Below are 22,945 nucleotides of genomic sequence, written 5' to 3' on the forward strand. Positions count from 1 at the left end.
GCGCAACCCCAACCTCTCCGTTCGAGATGTCGCAAATAAGTTGGGAATATCGTCTACAACCGTGCATGAAGCTAAAAAACGATTCGAACTATCGACTTATAAGAAGGTAGTGACTCCAAATCGCAACGATAAGCAAAACCTTACGGCAAAAACAAGATCTCGGAAGCTGTATACGACATTGTTGACAAAGTTTGATTGCGTGGTAATGGACGACGAAACCTACGTCAAGGCAGACTTCGGACAGCTTCCTGGACAAGAGTATTATACAGCAACCGGAAGGGGAAAGGTGGCAGACATGTTCAAGCATATTAAACTATCAAAGTTTGCCAAGAAATATCTAGTTTGGCAAGCTATCTGTACCTGTGGCTTAAAAAGCGACATTTTCGTTGCAACCGGGACCGTCAGCCAGGAAATTTACGTGAAAGAGTGTCTTCAAAAGCGTTTGCTGCCTTTCCTGAAGAAACATTACTTGTCTGTGCTGTTTTGGCCGGATTTGGCATCCTGCCATTATGGAATAAAGGCCATGGAGTGGTATGCCGCCAACAAGATGCAGGTTGTGCCCTAGGATAAGAACCCTCCCAACACACCAGAACTTCGCCCAATCGAAAAATATTGGGTGATAGTTAAGCAGAACCTCAAGAAGACCCAAAAAACTGTTAGCAGCGAGAAGCAGTTCAAAGCAAACTGGCGTTCTGCGGCGAAGAAAGTGGATAATTGAACTTCAAAAAGGAAAATACTTTGATTTTTTTAATAAACAAATAATCGATTTACACGCAATTTAGTTTGACCACTTTTTGATCCGAACACCCTTTATACCAGTATGGGAAAGTAGCACATTTTCTGTTTAGCTGTTAGCTCATTTAATGTAATAAATCGGGTGGCTAAAGCATGTGCTGGAAATTAATTCTGGGTGTACAAATCATAGCCTATAATTAATAAGTGCTCCGTGCGATCCTGCTGCAGTATTTTAATCGCAAATCGCAAATAAAGCTTCCGGATGGATATCCAAACATATCTAATAACTATCCAACGGAATAATTGGCTACAGGCCATCGCAAATGCTGAACATATTTGCATCAGGAGGCGATCTGGCGTAGTGGTAACATCCATGCCTCTCACGCTGAAGGTCACGAGTTCAATTCTCATCCCCGATATTCTTCCAAAAATGGAAGTAAAAAGTGACGAACCAGCCAAATGAGTTGAAAATCACTATAATACAGATATAAAAAAAATTAAAAAAAAACATTTGCATCAATATTGACTTCAAACAATAAACAATACGTGAGCCCTGTGGGAGCCCTAGTTTTATGCTGCCTGCGCTAAATTTTTATTGATTGAGATAGGGTTGCCAGGGCTTTAAGAAATCATCTAGGAAACATGAGATAGAAATAATAGAGTTTCACACATTACACAATTACACATTGGTTAATTGTCTAGCGGTGTTAGTAGATTAAATATTTATTTAATTAAGTGGTGTTGGTAGATAAAATATCTTTCAAATATATTGATTCCGAACATTTGGGCTAATTCTGTTGACGTTAGTGAATAAAAATAAAAATATAGATGTAAAAACATGAATATGAAATCATTACCTACAATTTGACATAAGACTACGTCTTTCAATAAAGGCACCAAATCAAAAAACAGGTCACGTTTTTTATGAAATAATTCTAACGTTAATAACTATTTTAGCTCTGAATGGATTTTGATGGTTTGCATCCCAATCCAATCGGAAATTCTTAAAAAAAATCGGTACACTACATCCATTATGATTCCATGACCTAATAGCCTAATTAACGAAAATTAAAAGAAAACACATTTTCCTTCCCTGTTCCCGTGGCCGTATGTATAAAGCATTAATCGGTCGTTCGAATATTCGGCCTTGAGAAATACCATTTGGAATGTATTGCTATGAGGTTTATGCTACGCTAGCTGCTAGCTTAATGACCTATTCGTGATTTTTTTCAATCGATCATTGAATTTTCGTTATTTTAATTATTGTCTCGGGTTAAGGTTAAAATTGACGAAATGTATTTTTCAGCGTTGAGAGTTGTGTTCTTCGGTTGAAAACTGTTTTTTTTGCCTTCTGCCTCCTTGCCTTCTGCTTTTGCCTTCGCCTGCACCGCACAATAGATTCGGTTTTAATTTTCTGTTGCTGTTCGACGTTTTCTAAAATGAACAGTACATGATAATGCTTAAAATTAATTTGACAATCTACTCAAATTACTTCGCGAACCATTCTTTTATTGGCCCTTGTCATTGGTATCGAATATTTGTATCGAAGAGTTTCACTATTAAATTTCTTTATTGTTTGTGCTCGAACTACAATAATTTTGTAGTTCTATGTTAACAAAGCGGTAGCTCTTCTTTTTTGTGGCCCGCGACACAATGACTAACACGTGTTTGTTTCCCCTATGAAAAAAAGGTTGAGTACCGCTGGTCTAAGATATACTCCTAGAATCGCTCCTCGAAATCTATGGAAAGTATAATTAAATAAAAGTAAATTACTGACGAATGCCATACCAATGTCTATGATTAACTTGTCCATCTGCCATCTGCTTCGTTCGGATTTATTGGTAATCTGAAGAGGCTATGTCTTGCAAATATGCTGGGCGAGTATTTCCTTGTTCACTCTAAGATATTACGCGTACCTTCAACCAAAAATACAAATACAACGTGGCAGTAGAATATAGATGAGTGTTCCATCCCTGAGAACCACTTCCAAAAAGTATGGACAGAGAGAAGCCTTCCAGTTTCGAGTAAAAAAACTGTGAGCGATAATTACTTGAAACACACTGAAACATAAAATAAACGTGTATGAGCAAAAATAGTACAAATATTCTTCACCTCCAATTGCAGAACTCCCGCTATTGGCGTTCTAGTTGCCCTGCTCGCAAAGCTACACCTATTAATCCGACCGAACACTAGTTAACTTCAACATGACAAACCACATGTTGTTAATTGTGGCTGGACACTAAAAATATTGACCATCCGAATCTGAGATTAATTCTACTTTCTATTGTTGAAGATTTGAGCATTTGAAATGCTTAATCCAATAGAATCAGTCCAAACTGCCTTGAAATTAATCCAATTTTTTTCGTGAACAAAATTTGTAAAAGAAGCACTACAGCAAAAAATGGTCACCAGCAGAAACTTGATAAGCTTCTCCAGTTTACTCATCGTGTGACACGAACAGAGCGAATTCGAGACACTAGCATTGTCGCATTTCAATATTCAGTTCCGATTGGTGAAACAAATGTGGAAGTGCTCATCTTCGGGTATCAGGTGGCCAGTTTCTGTGTTGACAAAAAAAAAAAGAATCCGAGCATAAGTGCGATTTCATTACCTTTTTTTTTTTTGTTAAAAGTTACCTACCGGAGATGATTTACATCAGCTTGAGTGCGCCCGGTGACGTCTTCACGCTGGCGTTAATTTGTCTCGCCGGGTTCTTCGTTTGGTTTGCGTCAACGAGTGGATCGCGATACTGGAAACCTCACAGCTTACCGTATATCGAGGGGAAACCGTTCGCTGGAAACTTTCTCGATGCATTGCTGCTTAGAAAGAGTAACTTCGACCTGATGGATAAACTCTATAATGACGTCAAGGTTGCCGGAAGCGAACTGTTCGGAATCAGCATATTAATGCAGCCGGCGATAGTGTTGAGGGATCCAGAACTGATCAAGCAAGTTTTAGTAAAGGATGCACAATATTTTGGCAACAGGTACTGTTCCAAAATTAATTAATTTTTCTACTTTTGTAAAATATAATTAATTTAATATTGAATTCTTCTGTATAGCTAACGTAGTTCTAGACTCCTTATAATCGAGAATTTTGTATTCATTACCCACTATGTTGAACGAAATCCGCACAGAAATACCAATCCTCGAAACATATCGATTTTTTTTTATTTTTTTTCATCCAAAATATATATTTTTATTAACCCTCCTGTACTCGCGTGCAAAGTCATAACACGTATACTCGCGCACGGTGTCACAGACCGAAAATTGAACTTCTCTGTAATGTTGCCATTGTGTATTTTTCAGGCTTTATTGGCATTTATTTGAAGAAGAGGGTATGATTAAATGAAAAACTCCAAAAAATATTATTATGTTTTAATAGTCACCTAATTCAGCCTCCTCAAAACAGTGTAATTTTTGATCCTCCAACACAAATAACGAAATTCGAATTTTTCACTGTTATTAATTAAAAGTAAACAACTGAATATAATTCATGTAAGTATAAAGAGCTATAAAATAACATAAAAACGTATTCATCGATTGTGGTTTCATTGGAGTAAGAATAAGAACATAGCATAACTGCATGCTCGAAACAAGCATATTTTTTACATTTCATGCAGTTGTTGCGTGTTTTTCGGGTCTTTTATCGAATAAAGGGCGTGTCACATCAAATTGCATTACGGAAAAAACGCTGTAGAAATTCGCCCAGTAGACCGATCCTTTTGAAAATTTTAGACAGTAAAATAAAAACTATTAAACAACTTTTGGCATTTTCTTTTTATTCATACTTCGAGCCCAAGCCCGTATGCTCGCACCTTCCTCTTTACCCCGTCCATAAGGTTCTGTACAACGTCAGGTTGTAATTTTTTTTTTAACAGAAATCCATTTTCTCTTGAAGTCCGCCTCCGATTTGACAACTTTTGGGTTCTTCCGGAGGGCCTGCTTCATAATCGCCCAATATTTCTCTATTGGGCGAAGCTCCGGCGCGATGGGCGGGTTAATTTCCTTTGGCACGAAGGTGACCCCGTTGGCTTCGTACCACTCCAACACGTCCTTTGAATAGAGGCACGAAGCGAGATCCGGCCAGAAGATGGTCGGGCCCTCGTGCTGCTTCAATAGTGGTAGTAAGCGCTTCTGTAGGCACTCCTTAAGGTAAACCTGCCCGTTTACCGTGCCGGTCATCACGAAGGGGGCGCTCCACTTTCCGCAAGAGCAGATCGCTTGCCACACCATGTACTTTTTGGCAAACTTGGATAATTTCTGCTTGCGAATCTCCTCCGGAACGCTGAATTTGTCCTCTGCGGAGAAGAACAACAGGCCCGGCAGCTGACGAAAGTCCGCTTTGACGTAGGTTTCGTCGTCCATTACCAGGCAATGCGGCTTCGTCAGCATTTCGGTGTACAGCTTCCGGGCTCGCGTCTTCCCCACCATGTTTTGCCTTTCGTCGCGGTTAGGAGCCTTCTGAACCTTGTATGTACGAAGACCCTCCCGCTGCTTGGTCCGCTGGACGAATGAACTTGACAAATTCAGCTTATTGCCGACATCCCAGACCGAACTTCTCGGATCACGTCTAAACTGCTTAACTACGCCCTTGTGATCTTTTTCACTGACGGAGCATCCATTTTTGCCGTTCTTCACCTTCCGGTCGATGGTTAGGTTCTCGAAGAATCGTTTTAGTACTCTGCTGACCGTGGATTGGAAGATTCCCAGCATCTTACCGATGTCCCGATGTGACAACTCCGGATTCTCGAAATGAGTGCGCAGGATTAATTCACGACGCTCTTTTTCGTTCGACGACATTTTTCCAAATTTACGAAAAATTGACAGTGAAGCATGGCCAACGTGATCTATACACTCTTATCTGATTATAAGCGAAAGCTGAAGATATAATTCCTAAAAATTTAATTTCTACAGCGTTTTTTCCGTGATGCAATATGATGTGACACACCCTTTAGAAGAATGTATAACGACCCTTAGATAATCACCAGATGATAAAAGTTCTGGAATATAACGTTTGCATATTTCTAATATTCTCTGTATTATTGGTAAACTAAGAATTAATGCCTTTTTTTAGATGGGGCATAAAAAGATTATATAAAAGGATTTCTAGGAACTTCCTTTTCTTTTTCTTGTTTTCTTGTCGATATTGTCCATTATAAAAAAATATCCCCGAAACTGTAACTGTAACTGCCATAAGCTACCGATCAGTTTATAGTTTACTGTTCACAATTCTTCCACGAGTGAAATTCTTTCACAAGTGTGTATGTGTATGACTTTTATATTTAGCGAATAACTATACGAAAGTCAAACATTTATATTTTGCTTTTGAATGTATGAATCTAACGACGAATATATCACCGAATAGTTAATATATGGATCCGTTCCATCCAGTTACAAAAGAGACTGAAATCAATTCGCTTCTGGCGTGTCTGTAACCATCAGGACCAGAGTCCACTGCACTCCATAAAAAAACTGAAGGTGCTACAATCCACTTATAGACAGCAAGTTTGTTAGACGGAGAGCTTGGATTGCCGGCAAGTTAGCGGATATAAAGCTTTGATCACAATGACTGGAAACAGGTAGGATGGAAGGAATAGAAGGGAGAGGAGGGAGAGAAGGAAAAGGGGAGTGAAATGAAATTTGAAGGAGAGCAAAAAGAATTGGTTCGAACATGAATGCCAGAGATAGTGAGCGAATTAGACGGAAAAGTTTGAAAAAGTTAATAAAAAATGAATAGTGGTGTAGTGAAAAAGGAGTACGATTCAGAAGCCGCTGAGATTCTTGTACTCTCGGAACGCTCTGGTACATACACCGCTGCTCTCAGGTGTGTCCCCGGAATATAATCTCTGGCCAAACTTGTTCTGGGCCTTCTGCTAACGGTCTAGGAAGTGTGGAACCCACATCGTCAGGAAATCCTCACGTCAGGTTGAAACACGGAATAATTCAACACGAAACACCTGGCTTGAGTGGTACTGAGTACCGGGAGCAACATTCCATTTGCTATCAACGAGAACGTTATATGGTACGCTACTACCAAATCATCCAGTATGACAAACGTTGTCTCAAGTTTTTGACCATAACTCGAGAAAAGTGTAGGATCTCTCATTAGTAATGCGTCTCCGGATCTCGCGGCTGGTATCATTGTCAGACGTTACCATTGAGCCAAGGTAGTCAAATTGGTCCACTACCTCGAACTCATCACCGTCGATCACTACACTACTACCTAATCGGGTCCTGTCGTGCTCGGATCCGGAAGCTAGCATGTATTTGGTTTTAGACGCATTGATTCTCAGTCCAACTCTCTCTGCTTTGTACATAAGTCTGATGTTATGTTCAGCTAACGTCTCAAATGTTCTGCCGATAATGTCTACGTTATCAGCGAAGCAAATGAATTGACTGGATCTATTGAAGATCGTACAGCGTAAGTTGAACGCCGCTCGTCTCATAACACCCTCTAGTGCAATGTCGAACAGCAGGCAAGAGAGACCATCACTTTGTCGAAGCATCCTGTGGGACTCAAATGATTCTGATAATCCACCCGATATTCGCACACAGCACTTTATTCTATCCATCGTAGCCTCAATCAGTGTTGTCAGCTGCTCGGGGATGCCATTTTGGTCCATGATTCTCCATACTCTCCATAGCTCTTTTCGTGTTATTGAAGCATACGCGGCTGTACTCACGGCATTTCTGGGGGATTTGTCGCATGGTGAAGATTTGGTCAGTAGCAGACCGACCTTCGATGAAGCCGACCGGATTACCTGCTACGAATTTGTTTGTAAGTGGCGATAGACAACGGAAGATGATTTGGGAAAGCACTTTGTAGGCGGCATTATGAACGGCGATTACACGAAAGTTTTCACGGTCGCCTTTCTTGAAGATATCCTCATCTTTCCACTCCTCCGGAAGCTGTTCTGTATGATAAGTTCTTTACTGATGCCATCTTTTCCAGTTGATTTCTTGTTCTTAGGCTGTTTGATGACATTCTTAACATTAATTATTCTTTGGGGTGTCACATCTTCATTGTTTACTGCACCAACGTAATCGCTTCCATCGTTACCTTAGTCCTCTGCCTGTACGCCATTCAGTTGGTCATCGAAGTGCTGCGTCCACCTTTCGGTCACTTCTCGTTCGTCAGGATACTTCCATGCTTATTACGACACATTCCCGCCAGTAGCACGAAGCCTTTTCGGGATGAATTGAGTTTCCGGTAGATCATTGCGACTCATGAGAACGGTGTAGCTTTTTCGATTTCTTCACAATCCTCCTCTTCCATCTCTTCCTTGAAGAGTTGGGTTTGCTGTTTCCATTTCTGTCTATATCGTTCTACGTTCTTCTCGTGTAACAATGGCTGACGCTCATCATCGAACCACTCGTACTGTCGTCTTAGTCCCACGTGTCCTAGGATGTTCTCCGCTATGCTGTTTATGGCTGTTTAATCATACTCCAACAGTCATTCAGTAATTTGGTGCTCTTCCGACAGCGCAGCTTCAAGCGTAGTTTTCGGCGGTATCTGATTGTACCGTCGTGGGGGCATCGGTACCGAATGTTGTTCACAACGGAGAGTTTTGGAAACATCTTAACCATCACTAGGTAGTGGTCTGAATCGATGTAAGCACCTCGATAGGTTCTGAAGTCAGTTATGTCCGAGAAATGCCGACCGTCTATCAGAACATGGTAGGTCTGAGATTCTGTTTGATGTGTTGACCTTCAGGTGTATTGGTGGAGGAATTTGTGTTGAAAAAAGGTAATGCATACGACCATATTCTTAGAGGTGGCGAAATTGATTAATCTTAGGCCGTTTTCATTTGTTAACTGATGTGTGCTGTACATACCAATTACATTTTGAGCTCTTCCTCCTCCTTCTGAGAATTGAAATCTCCGATTATGATCTTGAAGCAATGTTGCAGGCAGCGTTTGTATTCGTGTTCCAGCTGCGCGTAGAATTTCGCCTTGCCATCATCGGGACTTGCAAGGTGCAAGGGCTGTGCACGTTAATGATGCAGATGTTGAAAGATCGGCCCTTAATCACCAATCCGCACATTCTTGGGTTGATTGGCCACCAACCAATCACACGCTTCTGCATATTACCCATCACAATGAAAGCAGTAGCTAGCTCGTTTGTATTGCCGCAGCTCGGGTAGATGGTACGACCATCGCGGAACGTACGTACTGCAGATTCTCTCCAACACACTTTCTGCAGCGTTACGATGTCAAACTTGCGGTTCTTCAATAGTTCGGAAAGCACACGAGTATTTCCAATGAAATTGAGAGATCGACAGTTCAATATCCCGAGTTCCCAATCGTTCGTCCGTTTTCGTCGCCTGTGTTTATGTCGATTAGTCCGGTTCAAATCTTCTTGTGTTGTTACGGTTCGCTAGCAAAACTGGAACAAAAAAAAATCACTAACACTGAATTGGACAAAGTTAATGTGAATTGTACGGGTTCTTCAATAGTTCGGGAAGCCTCACTCGTGGTGTACTTGCATAACATAGGGCGCTAGAACGCTCAGCAAAGTAGTGAAATTACTTGATGTGTGACGTATTAAATAATACGCAAAGGGCTTAAATAAATATATGACCAATATTTACCTACATACCGTCCATACATACCGCCCATACTGTAAGACGAAGCATGCTGTCAAAAAATGAACATAAAGGGTGTGTCATATCAAATTGCATCACGGAAAAAACGCTGTAGAAATTCGCCCAGTAGACCGATCCTTTTGAAAATTTTAGACAGTAAAATAAAAACTATTAAACAACTTTTGGCATTTTCTTTTTATCCATACTTCGAGCCCACGCCCGTATGCTCGCACCTTCCTCTTTACCCCGTCCATAAGGTTCTGTACAACGTCAGGTTGTAGTTTTTTTTTTGAACAGAAATCCATTTTCTCTTGAAGTCCGCCTCCGATTTGACAACTTTTGGGTTCTTCCGGAGGGCCTGCTTCATAATCGCCCAATATTTCTCTATTGGGCGGAGCTCCGGCGCGTTGGGCGGGTTCATTTCCTTTGGCACGAATGTGACCCCGTTGGCTTCGTACCACTCCAACACGTCCTTTGAATAGTGGCACGAAGTGAGATCCGGCCAGAAGATGGTCGGGCCCTCGTGCTGCTTCAATAGTGGTAGTAAGCGCTTCTGTAGGCACTCCTTAAGGTAAACCTGCCCGTTAACCGTGCCGGTCATCACGAAGGGGGCGCTCCGCTTTCCGCAAGAGCAGATCGCTTGCCACACCATGTACTTTTTGGCAAACTTGGATAGTTTCTGCTTGCGAATCTCCTCCGGAACGCTGAATTTGTCCTCTGTGGAGAAGAACAACAGGCCCGGCAGCTGACGAAAGTCCGCTTTGACGTAGGTTTCGTCGTCCATTACCAGGCAATGCGGCTTCGTCAGCATTTCGGTGTACAGCTTCCGGGCTCGCGTCTTTCCCACCACGTTTTGCCTTTCGTCGCGGTTAGGAGCCTTCTGATCTTGTGCTCCCGTGGCCGAGTGGTTAGCGTCATAACTAACATGCCGGGTGTTCGGGTTCGATTCCCGTTCTGGTCGGGGGAATTTTTCGTCAAAGAAATTTCCTCCGACTTGCACTGTGATCACGCGTATTCTAGAGCTTGCCACTCAGAATGCATTCAAGGCGTGTTATTTGGCATAGAAATCTCAACTAAGTACTAATAAAAATGACGCAAGTAATACTACGTTGAGACGGCGAAGTTCCTCTAGGAACGTTAGTGCCATTGAAGAAGAAGAAGAAGGAGCCTTCTGAACCTTGTATGTACGAAGGCCCTCCCGCTGCTTGGTCCGCTGGACGAATGAACTTGACAAATTCAGCTTATTGGCGACATCCCGGACCGAACTTCTCGGATCACGTCTAAACTGCTTAACTACGCGCTTGTGATCGTTTTCACTGACGGAGCATCCATTTTTGCCGTTCTTCACCTTCCGGTCGATGGTTAGGTTCTCGAAGTATCGTTTTAGTACTCTGCTGACCGTGGATTGGACGATTCCCAGCATCTTACCGATGTCCCGATGTGACAACTCCGGATTCTCGACATGAGTGCGCAGGATTAACTCACGACGCTCTTTTTCGTTCGACGACATTTTTCCAAATTTACGAAAAATTGACAGTGAAGCATGGCCAACGTGATCTATACACTCTTATCTGATTATAAGCGAAAGCTGAAGATATAATTCCTAAAAATTTAATTTCTACAGCGTTTTTTCCGTGATGCAATTTGATGTGACACACCCTTTACCTGCAAAACTAACCAACGTATGAACTAAAACTCGTCAACAGGTCAGCGAGTTTCCGGCCCAGATATTGGAACAAAGAGGAAAAAGAAATCTAGAGCGAGGAGAAGAACGGGAGATTAAAAAAACAGAGCTTTGGAAAAAGAGAAATGAGTCGAAAAGGAAAGTCGAAGAGGATCGACGACTGCCGGACCGTCAAATATAGCGCATCGAAAAGTAAAAACGGAGTCGATACTTCGAAAGAAGTTTTTCGTATACACCCAAAATTGAATTTTAGCTCATGTGTTATCATCCCGATTTATTACATTAAATGAGCGTAAAAATGACAGAAAATGCCATAACTCACAAATACTGGTAAGCATTTGTAGAATATATATGGTACGGCAATATAAGATTACTACGAGCGAGCGAAACAAAAGACACGTTTCAAATAAACATACATTACTTCGCCTCATATGTACACGGCCCAGACCGAGATGGGTATAGTTCAGCATTGTCTTACGTAGCGTATTTTTTCTAATTAGAACCAGGTTAATACAAACAGAGCCCGAAGCAGAGGAAAAGTTCAGTAATTCTGTCATTGTTGAAATTCGAACATATGCGTAGAAGGATTTTTTTTCATCAAATTTGATCCTCTATCACCTCATAAAAAAACGGATTTTTTATGTGAGAAAGGTATTTTATGACTTTGAGGGTTTGAATCACAAATTAAATTCTTCTTTCATATTCAACAAATGAAAAATATCTGCATAAAAACAAATAAAAAAAAATTTTTTTGACTCAATTATATACAATAAAAAGAAATCGGAGATTGCATGTAATCGAGTCCGCCCTGAATATTCAACAATTTGCGGTCGTATTGAATTTTTATATTTGTGTCGTACTGGTCGGAATTAATTTATCTTGAAGGAGCATATATCACTGCATGTATCATGTAGGATTATGAAAGCTAAATAAGATTTCCTGTGAATTTTAAATATGCACTTACTAAACAATTACTAAACAACGTGTATATCACATGAGAATAAACTCAAGTCTTACGAACAAGCCTACGGCTGAAAATCTCTCGAATGAAGGCAATGGACCTACAAAACATTCCACCAACTTTCGTACACATTTTGGGACTCCTCCCCTATTCATATCATAGTTTAAAATAAAATTTGGGTTACTAACGTAGACGGTGCCGCCTCGTTTCATCCTTTTTACTATAACTGTTGTATCCGTTGTATCGTAGCTACTCAGAATCGTGACTATCCTCTTATGTTTCCACGCTAATTATACTGAGTACCGTTATCCATTATTCATAAAGGGTGTGTCACATCAAATTGCATCACGGAAAAAACGCTGTAGAAATTTAATTTTTAAGAATTATATCTTCAGCTTTCGCTTATAATCAGATAAGAGTGTATAGATCACGTTGGCCATGCTTCACTGTCAATTTTTCGTAAATTTGGAAAAATGTCGTCGTACGAAAAAGAGCGTCGTGAATTAATCCTGTGCACTCATTTCGAGAATCCGGAGTTGTTACATCGGGACATCGGTAAGATGCTGGGAATCGTTCAATCCACGGTCAGCAGAGTACTGAAACGATACTTCGAGAACCTAACCATCGACCGGAAGGTGAAGAACGGCAAAAATGGATGCTCCGTCAGTGAAAAAGATCACAAGCGCGTAGTTAAGCAGTTTAGACGTGATCCGAGAAGTTCGGTCCGGGATGTCGCCAATAAGCTGAATTTGTCAAGTTCAATCGTCCAGCGGACCAAGCAGCGGGAGGGCCTGCGTACATACCAGGTTCAGAAAGCTCCTAACCGTGACGAAAGGCAAAACATGGTGGGGAAGACGCGAGCCCGGAAGCTGTACACCGAAATGCTGACGAAGCCGCATTGCCTGGTAATGAACGACGAAACCTACGTCAAAGCGGACTTTCGACAGCTGCCGGGCCTGTTGTTCTTCTCCGCAGAGGACAAATTCAGCGTTCCGGAGGAGATTCGCAAGCAGAAACTATCCAAGTTTGCCAAAAAGTACATGGTGTGGCAAGCGATCTGCTCTTGCGGAAAGCGGAGCGCCCCCTTCGTGATGACCGGCACGGTAAACGGGCAGGTTTACCTTAAGGAGTGCCTACAGAAGCGCTTACTACCACTATTGAAGCAGCACGAGGACCCGACCATCTTCTGGCCGGATCTCGCTTCGTGCCACTATTCAAAGGACGTGTTGGAGTGGTACGAAGCCAACGGGGTCACCTTCGTGCCAAAGGAAATGAACCCGCCCAACGCGCCGGAGCTTCGCCCAATAGAAAAATATTGGGCGATTATGAAGCAGGCCCTCCGGAAGAACCCAAAAGTTGTCAAATCGGAGGCGGACTTCAAGAGAAAATGGATTTCTGTTCAAAAAAAAACTACAACCTGACGTTGTACAGAACCTTATGGACGGGGTAAAGAGGAAGGTGCGAGCATACGGGCTTGGGCTCGAAGTATGAATAAAAAGAAAATGCCAAAAGTTGTTTAATAGTTTTTATTTTACTGTCTAAAATTTTCAAAAGGATCGGTCTACTGGGCGAATTTCTACAGCGTTTTTTCCGTGATGCAATTTGATGTGACACACCCTTTAGAAGCACCATATTAACTCGTGCACAGTTTCTCCAGGCATTAAGATTCGTTAAGAAAAGGTCTAAATTGATACATGGCTGAATAAAGTATAAGATTAGTATGATTTCTTGCTGTGGTGGCTGAGAGCAGACAAGCGACCTCAAAGAGTTAATACATAGACCATATTATGTTGTTGTTTAGTTGAGATTCAAATAATTTATCTTTTTCACAGACACATGTGCACTGATCCCTCTAGCGACCCGATTGGTTACTACAATCTACTGATGATCAAAAACCCCCACTGGAAGCAGTTGCGATCCTACCTAACGCCATCCCTGAGTTTGAACAAAATAAAAAAAATGTACACCCTCGTTGATCAGGTAAATTTATACACCATCTAATCACTAGCTCTACAGATTACGTGGTAGACACTCAAATGAAGAATAGGGAACAGCTGATAATCACGATTCTAACATCATGAGTTTCATTTACTATTGAGCAGTATACGCGCAGAGCTCCTCGGCGACAATGTTGCTCTTGATAATAACAGTAATCGCAGTGCTGATGTACTATGGCTGGAATAGACACAACTTCTGGAACGAGCATGGTGTGAGCTACATCCTCGAAATTCCGATCGTAGGAAACTTCAGCTCGGTACCGTTGCAAGTACATTCAATGTTTGATTATATAGAACACATTTATAATCATGCGAGAACAAAGGACGCAGATTTTTTCGGAGTGAATATTTTTTTCCGGAAAGCTTTGGTCATACGAAGTCCAGTCATGATAAAGAAATTGCTGGCAGAGGATGCGACTTATTTCCTCAATCGCCAAATGTGTACAGACAGCAGTAGTGATCTTTTCGGATATTACAATCTACTTATGATCAAAGAACCTTTGTGGAAGGATTTGAGAGCCAAGTTATCACCAGAAGTTACATCGTTCAAACTCAAGCGAATGCAGCCACTTATCGAACAGGTTCCATCTCCTTTAGCTGAATTCAATAGGATGAGTGCTTACCTGATAATTGCCCTGTTACACTGTAATCATTTTTCAGATCGGTAAGGACATGCTGGATCACCTTTCCTGCCTTCCGGAGAAGCGACCACAAGTTCGAGAAGTGGAATTCAAAGAACTATGCGCCCGTTTTACAACGGATGTAATTGCGAGCACATTTTTCGGTATCCAGGCCAATTGTCTAATGGACGAACAATCCGAATTCCGTTACTACGGCAGAAAGATCTTCGAGTATGGACCAAAGCGGGGTTTCACCATGGCTACGTTTTTCTTTCTGCCAGAATTAGTACCATATTTGAAGTTAAAGCTGTTCCCGAGGGATACAGAGGAGTTTTTGAAAACAATAATTCAACAGGAGATTTTTCGACGAGAGAAAAATGGTGAAACACGAGGGGATTTCATTGATTCAATGATCTCTTTGAAAAGAAGCAACGCTTTTATTGGGACAAATGACCGAATCCGTGAGTAATACATTATTCTTTTCAATTAATTCTCAATCCTACTTTATCATGTTTATATTTAGTTCTGAAAGACGACATCCTGGTAGCTCAGGCCGCCACATTCTATATGGCCAGCTTCGAGACAACCTCTTCAGTATTGTCGTTTACACTCTATGAACTAACGAAAAATGTAAGGTGAAATCTCTTATAATTGAAATTCAAATAATTCAATAAACATCTTACCAACAGCCAAATATACAGAAGCGTCTACGCGAAGAAATACGAAGCAGTATCCAGAAATATGGCTCCGATTTGCCATACGAATGTCTAATAAACGAAATGCCTTACCTCGGTATGGTGATTTCGGAAGCGGCTCGACTGTATCCCGTCCTACCATTCATCGAACGCCAATGTACTCTCCCGGTAGGAGTTTCAGGATATAAATTGGAACCCTTCAGCGATTTTGTCATTCCGAACCGAATGCCGGTGCTAGTACCCATCTATGCCATTCATCGAGATCCGAAGTTTTTCCCCGACCCATTGCGTTTTAATCCGGAAAGATTTGCGAAGGAAAATTTGGACAACATTGTACCGTGCAGCTACATGCCGTTTGGTGTAGGTCCAAGAACGTGTCTTGGATCGCACTTCGGCACACTACAGGTGAAGGTTGCTGTCGTCAGAATACTCTCAACGTACAGAATTGGACGGTCGGAATCTACCCCGGAGAAACTTACTTACCGGAAGAACGCTTTTACATTGCAATCAAACGAAGGTCTGAGTGCAAATTTGATTCTGGACGAACTTTGATTAATGAACAGTCTTGCGGAAACAGTTATTATATGGGAATAAACTTAAATCGTCGATTCTTTGAATTTTTTTTTTTAGCTAAAAATTATTTTATCTTTTTTTCCACATTTTCATTTAGTAAATTATCCATATTATTCACAAATTCAGTTTGCATTTCGGGCTTGTTCTTCGAGCTAGATCAAATAAAATTCTATCACGGTTTATTATAATCAATAGACAATTGATAATTAAATTGTCGATTTAATATAATAAACCGTGATAATACTCCGATTCTGCATTCCGATCGACTCGAAATATTCCGATCGACTTGACAATGAAATATTTATCATGTATTCCGTATTGTCATGTATTCCGCTCAAACATCTTTCGTTCGATCCTACTAAAATGCCAACCCCATTTGTTATTTCACCAAGCAGTGGACTGTATTTAAACTGCGATCCTGTCTGTACGTGATTGATGCAAAACTTTCCACAGCCGCCCATGCGGCTGACACGCAAAGTCAACGAATGTGGCAATCTCAACCAAAATAGCAGTTATGCTACTAAGGAGAGGGTACGCTTCCATGGAATGATTCCGAGCGGCCCAGTGCCGCATGCGATGGAAAATTCCATACCTCTTTGGTCCTGAAAGGACCAATCCAATAACACAAACTACACTCGATGTGAAATGATTGTGCCAGAGCGTACAACATCGAGTCTCTCCCGTTGCGCGCTAGCGCCTATATAACAAGGCGCTAAGACGCTCAGCAAAGAAGTGAAATTACTCGATGCGTGACCCATCGAAGCCTATCGAAGCGTTTGCATTTGGTCTGCTCTTTTGAAAATTAAATCACATGCGAAGGTTAAGTTCACAAACTATAACTATCCAACAAAAAAAGTATTCTGATGATGTGACATCTTTCTTACAAAGAGAAGTTTAAAAAGTGATTTGACCAATAATGATGCAGTGTCTGGATGGGAAATAAATGTAAAACAACTACCGAGGATAAAATTCGACCTTATTCTTGAAAGAGAGCTGGGCATTCAGTGAAACCTCAAATGTGAAAGCTATAATATTTATTTACTCGTTCAACGGTTTATCACATTTTTAGTTACCATATGTATAAAAAAAATGTTTATTTTTCATAATCTTGCATCCGACCAATACGACACCCATGCCCAAATTTAATACGACCGCAAAGGGTTAAAACATGTGAATCCGTAAAAATATATAAATATAAATAAAACTACTGTAAATCATGAAAAAAAAACCATTTTTCATGTGTTTTGAAACATTTGAATGCCTGATTTAACACCGATGCGCTGAACTAGAGTATTAAAAAAGTGGACAAACCAACATCATTTACCTTAGTTCTACTCGAAGTGAAGCGATTGAGAGGAGAGTCGATTTTCATGTTTCGTCTTCGAAAATGTTGTACCCTGCTCGTCACAAATAATATCGAGTTGGCGAAGGCAAGAATCTAACGGGTTGTTGAGACGCAGTTCATTCTATGGTAATGTGGTAAGCTGCGAAATCGTGTTGAACGTTGTTGAATAATGTTGAACGGGATCTGTGCAATTCTGGACAGTCAATGGAACCTCTGAGAATGTCGAAGATAAATAACTGCTGCATCGTGACTCTACTAGCTTATAATGCTTTCAATCCTATGAGCTGACACCTGTCAGGATACAGAGAAAGGTTGGTCGCATCGACCCATGGAAGAAGACTAAGAGCGAAGCGTAAAAACTTCTTTCGCATCCGCTCGATCAATGAAACGTGGACAATGCAATAAGGGAACCAAACTGGAGCAGCACTCTTCAGTGTGATACAAACTAGCCAACAGTAAAGTGTTTTCAATGCGTTGATATATGTGACCTATACGGAAAAAGCATTCGCGGTCATAACGATCACGTGCTTACCGGATCTGGCTTTGTCGTTCCCATTCAATACAGATGAATAACACGACTGTTGTAATGGCCGAAGTCATTTGCACTTGTTTCTGTTGAAATATACAATTGTCACTACACTAAGCCAACATAGTGATGATATCTGTCTGGAGTGCATCACAATCTGAGGGAGACTCGATGGCAGAATTTTAGGTCATCAGTGAATACGAGTTGGGGCGAAGAAAGCAGCAAGTACTAATTGTTAATTTATATGTTACTAGCTGACCCGGTAAACTTCGTCCCGCCCAAAACATGGCACCATTTGCTTGATTCTTTCTCGAGTTATGAAGAAGATTGTGTTTCATTTGTATGACAGCCCCCTTTTGCGAGGGGGAAGATTTTGAACCACCATAGAAACGTTTATCGATCCCTAAAACCTCTATATGTCAAGTTCCATTGCATTTGCTTGATTAGTTCTCGAGTTATGCAGAAATTTATGTTTCATTTGTATGGCAGCCTATGGCAGGCTATGGCATTGAGGCAGATTTTCAAGATCGTGGCATACGCAGTTTTATATATATATTTTTTAAAATCAGTCAGTCAACAGGAAGGGGATCAAATTTTTATTTATGTGGGACAACCCTACAGAAGACGGCGCCAGTGGTTGTATGGTTAGCGTAACAGCCTCACAATCCGATCGGCCTGGGTTCAATCCCAGCTGGCGTCGTTGGGATTTTCTGAGGCGAAAAATCTCTGGTTACGTCTTCCTTCGGAGCGGAAGTAAAAGAAGTTGGCCCGGCTCATGAGTTGTTGAGTCTGATAGGTAGGAACAGGTGGAGTCGCCTCCCTGATGTCGGTGATTGGCACTAAAGTGGCGGAAATAGGCCGACGAAAAATAAGCGAAGATAAAAAAAAAAAACCCTACAGACATACAAACATACACAAAAATACATGCAAACAGGTCAAGTTAATAAAACTATTTAATTACAAAGTAGGGAACATGAGACATGAGCCTTGGGTCAGACCATGTAACTATTTTTGAATGTTTTCAGTTGCCCGAGAGAGCAGTTCGTTCGCTTTTCTGACACAAATTTTACAAGAAGATATTCGAAATTCCTGGAACTCCACATCTGTGCAGAACTTGTGAGAGAATTTACATTTTCGACAATTTTTATTTATTTTTACTTATATTAGTAATATGTAACGATGTAACCGCAGTTGCCTCGGGGTAAGTGATGACGATAAAGAATAATTTTACACACAGCTAGAGCGTTAATACGATCGCTACCGAAAACGTGACATCAAAATCGTCATCTGTGATTTGAACGCTCAGGTCGACCAAGAGGAGGAGTTCAGACCGGTAATTGGTAGGTTCGGCGCTCATCAGCGAACCAACGAAAACGGTCTAAGACTTATCGACTTCGCTGCCTGAACAAGAAGAATAGAGCACACTCAGCCATGCTGCAACAAGCGACTCTACAAAACGTGGAACGATACAGACTGAAGCTAAGGCAGCAAACACATCTTGTTGCACACAGCTTCACTATGACAACACAACTCTATCAAAACCCCATGTACCACACCGTAACGCACAGTAACATAACATAGGGATCAGAAGGGTTTTATGAGATTGAAGAAAGGCAGATAAAGGAAATTCGAATTCAATAGCGGAAATTCAAATAAAGGCGCCAGTGATAGAAGTCGTAGATAGAAGAGAATTGTAGAGATTGGATTGCTAGATACGAAAACTCAACACAGTTTCATGATATTATTTAATGTATTTCGGTGTGCATTTATATCTACAATTTAGAATATCTAGAATATCTACAATTTAGATTTATTGAAGTCGAGAAGAGAGGAGGAAAGACACAAAAAATTCAAATGAGGAATTACTAAGAACCTACAAATGCAAGAATTCATTAATTTCGATATCTATGAAGTAAAGCAATATGTAATATTGTTGTAGGGAAATTATAATATATTATCACCAATAAATATTAAAATTACGGAAAGTGTTCCGATTCGTTGTTGAAGCAACAAATCTCTTTCGGGGAAAAAAGTCCCGCTTGGAAGAGAAAGAGTGTGAAGAGATGAAGCTACTTTATCGTTCTCGAGAATCGCGAAAGGTCTTCAAGAAACCAAACGCCTCGCATAAAGGCTCTGTACCACGGGCCGAAATGTGCAGAAACAAAGAAGGAGCCATCTTGACGAACGAACGCGAGGTGATCGAAAGGTGGAGACAGCACTCCGATGAACACCCGAACAGGAGACCAAGACGGAGTTGATGAGGACTACACCGGTGTAGTGACCAACGACGTACCACCCCGATGATGGGTGAAGTTATGGAGGACATTAATCGGTTAAAAAGCCACAAATCAGTTGGTAAGGATGACCTTCTAGCAGAGCTCTTAAAGGGAGATCCGGAAAAACTTGTAGAGTCTATGCACCGGTTGATAGTCAGGATCTGGGACACAGAACAGCTACCGAAGGAATGGAAGGTCGGGGTAATCTGCCCCATCTATAAAAAAAAGTTGTTACGAAATTTCATCTGCTCATTTGCGAACTAGCTTGTGAGAAGTTTCGCATCTCACACGGCCAGCTCACTGGCCGCCATTATGCCGGAAATGATATATGCAACTGTGTTTGTCAAAGCCACACGCACACCCATACACTCTCTCTCTCACGCTCGCACTCACCTTGCTTGGTCTGGACTCTCCTCCCGATGGCTGACAGCGGCACGACTGGTTATCTCCTCCTCACTCCGTCCCGCAAATCCAAGCTCCTCTCTCTCGCTCCTTCCCTCCGACGTACTGGTATTCCACTCTCCTTCCCACCGATTCGTGATTTCTTCCTGAGATCACGGTGTGGCCGACCAATGGCCAGTATTCAACCGCCTCTCTCCTTTCCACACTACTTATTATTTTCACTCTTTTCTTTTTCCGTTCTCTCACCGGACGCCACCGTACTCCCTGTGATTTTCTTCACCGTTCACCGTGCTTTCCTTTCTTTTCAAGCCTATTCCTATGCACCTTATCTCTTTCTAGCCGCCATCTTGTCTTCTCACACTGCGCACCGCATGGGCGTCATTCTTCTCTATTCACCAAGCCTTTTCTTTTCGTTGGTCACCGGAAGCCGCCGGCTCACTCCGCAACTCCTTCCAGCCGCCATTTTGTCTTCTCCAACTGCGCACCACGTGTGCGATAATCTTTTCTTCACAAAGGTTTCTCACACTGCGCACTTCGTGTGCGTCCACTTTTCTTCGCAAAGCGCTGTCGAGCTATCTCGTCAGAGCCCCTCGACTTGCGTTGCTCGAGCTAGCCACATATTCGATAAACCACTACTTAACCGCGTGCCACTTCTACTTAACTTTGCGACCACGCTTTGGCCGAACCCCGCAAATATTTAGCGATTGATCGGCAACACGATTTTCCGCATCCACCCAAATATATAACCACACTGTGTTCCGTGACCCCGCCAGCAATTGGGGCTGCGTCGGATCGCCACCCAAAACTCAATCAATTTTCCACGAAAACTATCCGTTCTCCCGTCTCGGAGAATAAAAAACAGACGACCGACTTGATCCGTCCGTGCACGCCGGTGGTTGCAGAACCAGTGCCCTTTCTCGCTCGAGTTCAGCTTCGTGTCGCTAAAACTTCTCGCTGGATGATTGTGTTTGTGAAAGCGCGAGGAATTTCTTTCTCGCTTCCTTCGCTGTGCCTCATACATAAGCGTTGGCAGTGTGCCGTTCTGCTGAGCTTGGCTCGCAAGCGTGGTGCGTTTAGTTGCATGGGAGAGTATGCATATATGATTTTGTGTGCTTTGCGTGTGACATTTTGTTGTTGCAGCACATCTGACTAATAATGCTACAAAGTCACAGGAGGGTTGTGTCCGAGACACGACCGCATAGTTGACGTAGGATTCCGTTAGACTATCTGTTAATGTTGGATATGTTTGAAGAATTACATCGTTAAACTCTTTGATAATGATCCGGTGGTCCTGGAAAGAGCCGTTTTGTTTGGTTGTTGGGTATTGTTGGTTCACTCTATTAGTGTTTACCGAGTGATGATGACAGAAGGATGGTAATTTTCTTTTATAATTTTTACTTTCTGAGTGTTTATTCAATCCAATGCGAATTTTAACTGGACTTACAACACCTAATTCTATATGTAGAGCATCACTTTTTCTAATATTTCTTCCAATCTTTCTCGATGTATAAACTTTCCTTGGGTGAAGACGAACACACCAAAACAGACAGCTTAAACCAAACGATCCGTTCTCGAGCGGGAACACACCTTGGTTTGTATTTATGAAAATTTAAATAAATCGTTTTTGCTAAATTTTTCACAATACACGATCGGTCATTGATATCAAATTTCACGAAGCAACCAACTTTAAAGCTCCAAATTTAAATTTTATTTGCTAGAAATAATCGTATCACTCACCTTACTTGCAATATAAAAATGCCCTCGACTTGCATATATTTGCAATGCCAATTTCCCTCGGGCACCTTGGTTGGTCTCTGTTAGGCGGCCCGCACACCGGAGCAATAAGCAACTAAAAACTATCAACATGCAATAAGCAAAATTATCGCCAATAGGTTTTTCCATTTAATTTTTGTTGATCTCGCACACCAACGCAATACGATATCGCTATCGCCTTTGTAGAGCAACACATATTGCTAGCAACACAACGTTTCGGTTGAAAGGCAACTTATCGCCCATAATTTGGCAAATTTCGTTCATTAGGCAGGTTGTTTGCATAATGTCAGGCGTTTTCATTGCTTTGGTATACGAAGCAAAACAAAATATGTTGCCTGTTGCATATTGCGTATTGCACTTGCTAGTTGCCTAAGACGGCTCTCACACCGGAGCAATAAGGAATTAGCAACTATTAACATGCAATAAGCAATATTATCGCCAATGGATTTTTCGATATGATTTTTGGTGATCTCGCACCGACGCAATACGATATCGCTATCGCCTTTACAAAGCAACACATATCGCTAGCAACACGCAGAGCTGCGATTTGTCGTGACAATCAAACGATGGTACTCACCTAAAGATAATCAACAAATTTTGTACTACGATCATCTTTGGTGACCATCCCAAAGCCAGTCCAATGGTGTGAGAAAAGTATTATCACAACACTAACGCATGGTGAGCTTCTACTTGACAGTAGAAAAGTGAGCTCCTTGGTGAGTGTCCTGTTGCTGAAATGTCAGAATCGGGCGACACTCAAAAGCCGAGCTG

The 22,945-nt window shown here is 41.6% G+C and overlaps 1 protein-coding gene and 1 long non-coding RNA gene across 5 annotated transcripts; one reads left to right on the forward strand and one right to left on the reverse strand.

The window, feature by feature from the left end:
* Positions 1-991: 991 nt before the first annotated feature.
* LOC129764549 (uncharacterized) lies at positions 992-3,560 on the reverse strand. 3 transcript variants are annotated; one of them, XR_008741174.1, is made up of 5 exons: positions 3,376-3,560; positions 2,848-3,296; positions 2,524-2,768; positions 2,228-2,474; positions 992-2,169 (listed from the first exon to the last, which is right to left on the reverse strand). It is a non-coding gene; the product is annotated as an uncharacterized LOC129764549 (long non-coding RNA). The 3 variants fall into 3 exon arrangements; XR_008741173.1 differs by having other exon boundaries at positions 2,524-2,795; positions 3,376-3,559; XR_008741172.1 differs by having other exon boundaries at positions 1,073-2,169; positions 2,524-3,296; positions 3,376-3,554.
* On the forward strand, positions 3,098-15,896 carry LOC129764547 (probable cytochrome P450 6g2). Of its 2 annotated transcripts, XM_055763742.1 has the most exons (6): positions 3,098-3,285; positions 3,368-3,721; positions 13,800-13,947; positions 14,625-15,045; positions 15,108-15,214; positions 15,274-15,896. In XM_055763742.1, exons 1-6 carry the CDS (start codon positions 3,257-3,259, stop codon positions 15,829-15,831), a joined length of 1,617 nt encoding a protein of 538 aa, XP_055619717.1. In that variant the 5' UTR covers positions 3,098-3,256; the 3' UTR covers positions 15,832-15,896. The 2 variants fall into 2 exon arrangements, with proteins under 2 accessions (XP_055619717.1, XP_055619718.1); XM_055763743.1 differs by lacking the exons at positions 3,098-3,285; positions 3,368-3,721; positions 13,800-13,947 and adding an exon at positions 13,997-14,545.
* The last annotated feature ends 7,049 nt before the right edge of the window (positions 15,897-22,945 follow it).

Source organism: Toxorhynchites rutilus, chromosome 2, assembly GCF_029784135.1.
Source record: "Toxorhynchites rutilus septentrionalis strain SRP chromosome 2, ASM2978413v1, whole genome shotgun sequence".
Lineage (NCBI taxonomy): Eukaryota > Metazoa > Arthropoda > Insecta > Diptera > Culicidae > Toxorhynchites > Toxorhynchites rutilus.

Excerpts from the sequence above, each read along its gene's own strand:
- LOC129764547 (XM_055763742.1), top strand. The coding sequence starts at position 3,257 with ATGTGGAAGTGCTCATCTTCGGGTATCAG. Across the intron at positions 3,286-3,367 it reads TGCTCATCTTCGGGTATCAG|TTACCTACCGGAGATGATTT; the intron begins GTGGCCAGTTTC and ends TTTTGTTAAAAG. Across the intron at positions 3,722-13,799 it reads GCACAATATTTTGGCAACAG|ACACATGTGCACTGATCCCT; the intron begins GTACTGTTCCAA and ends TCTTTTTCACAG.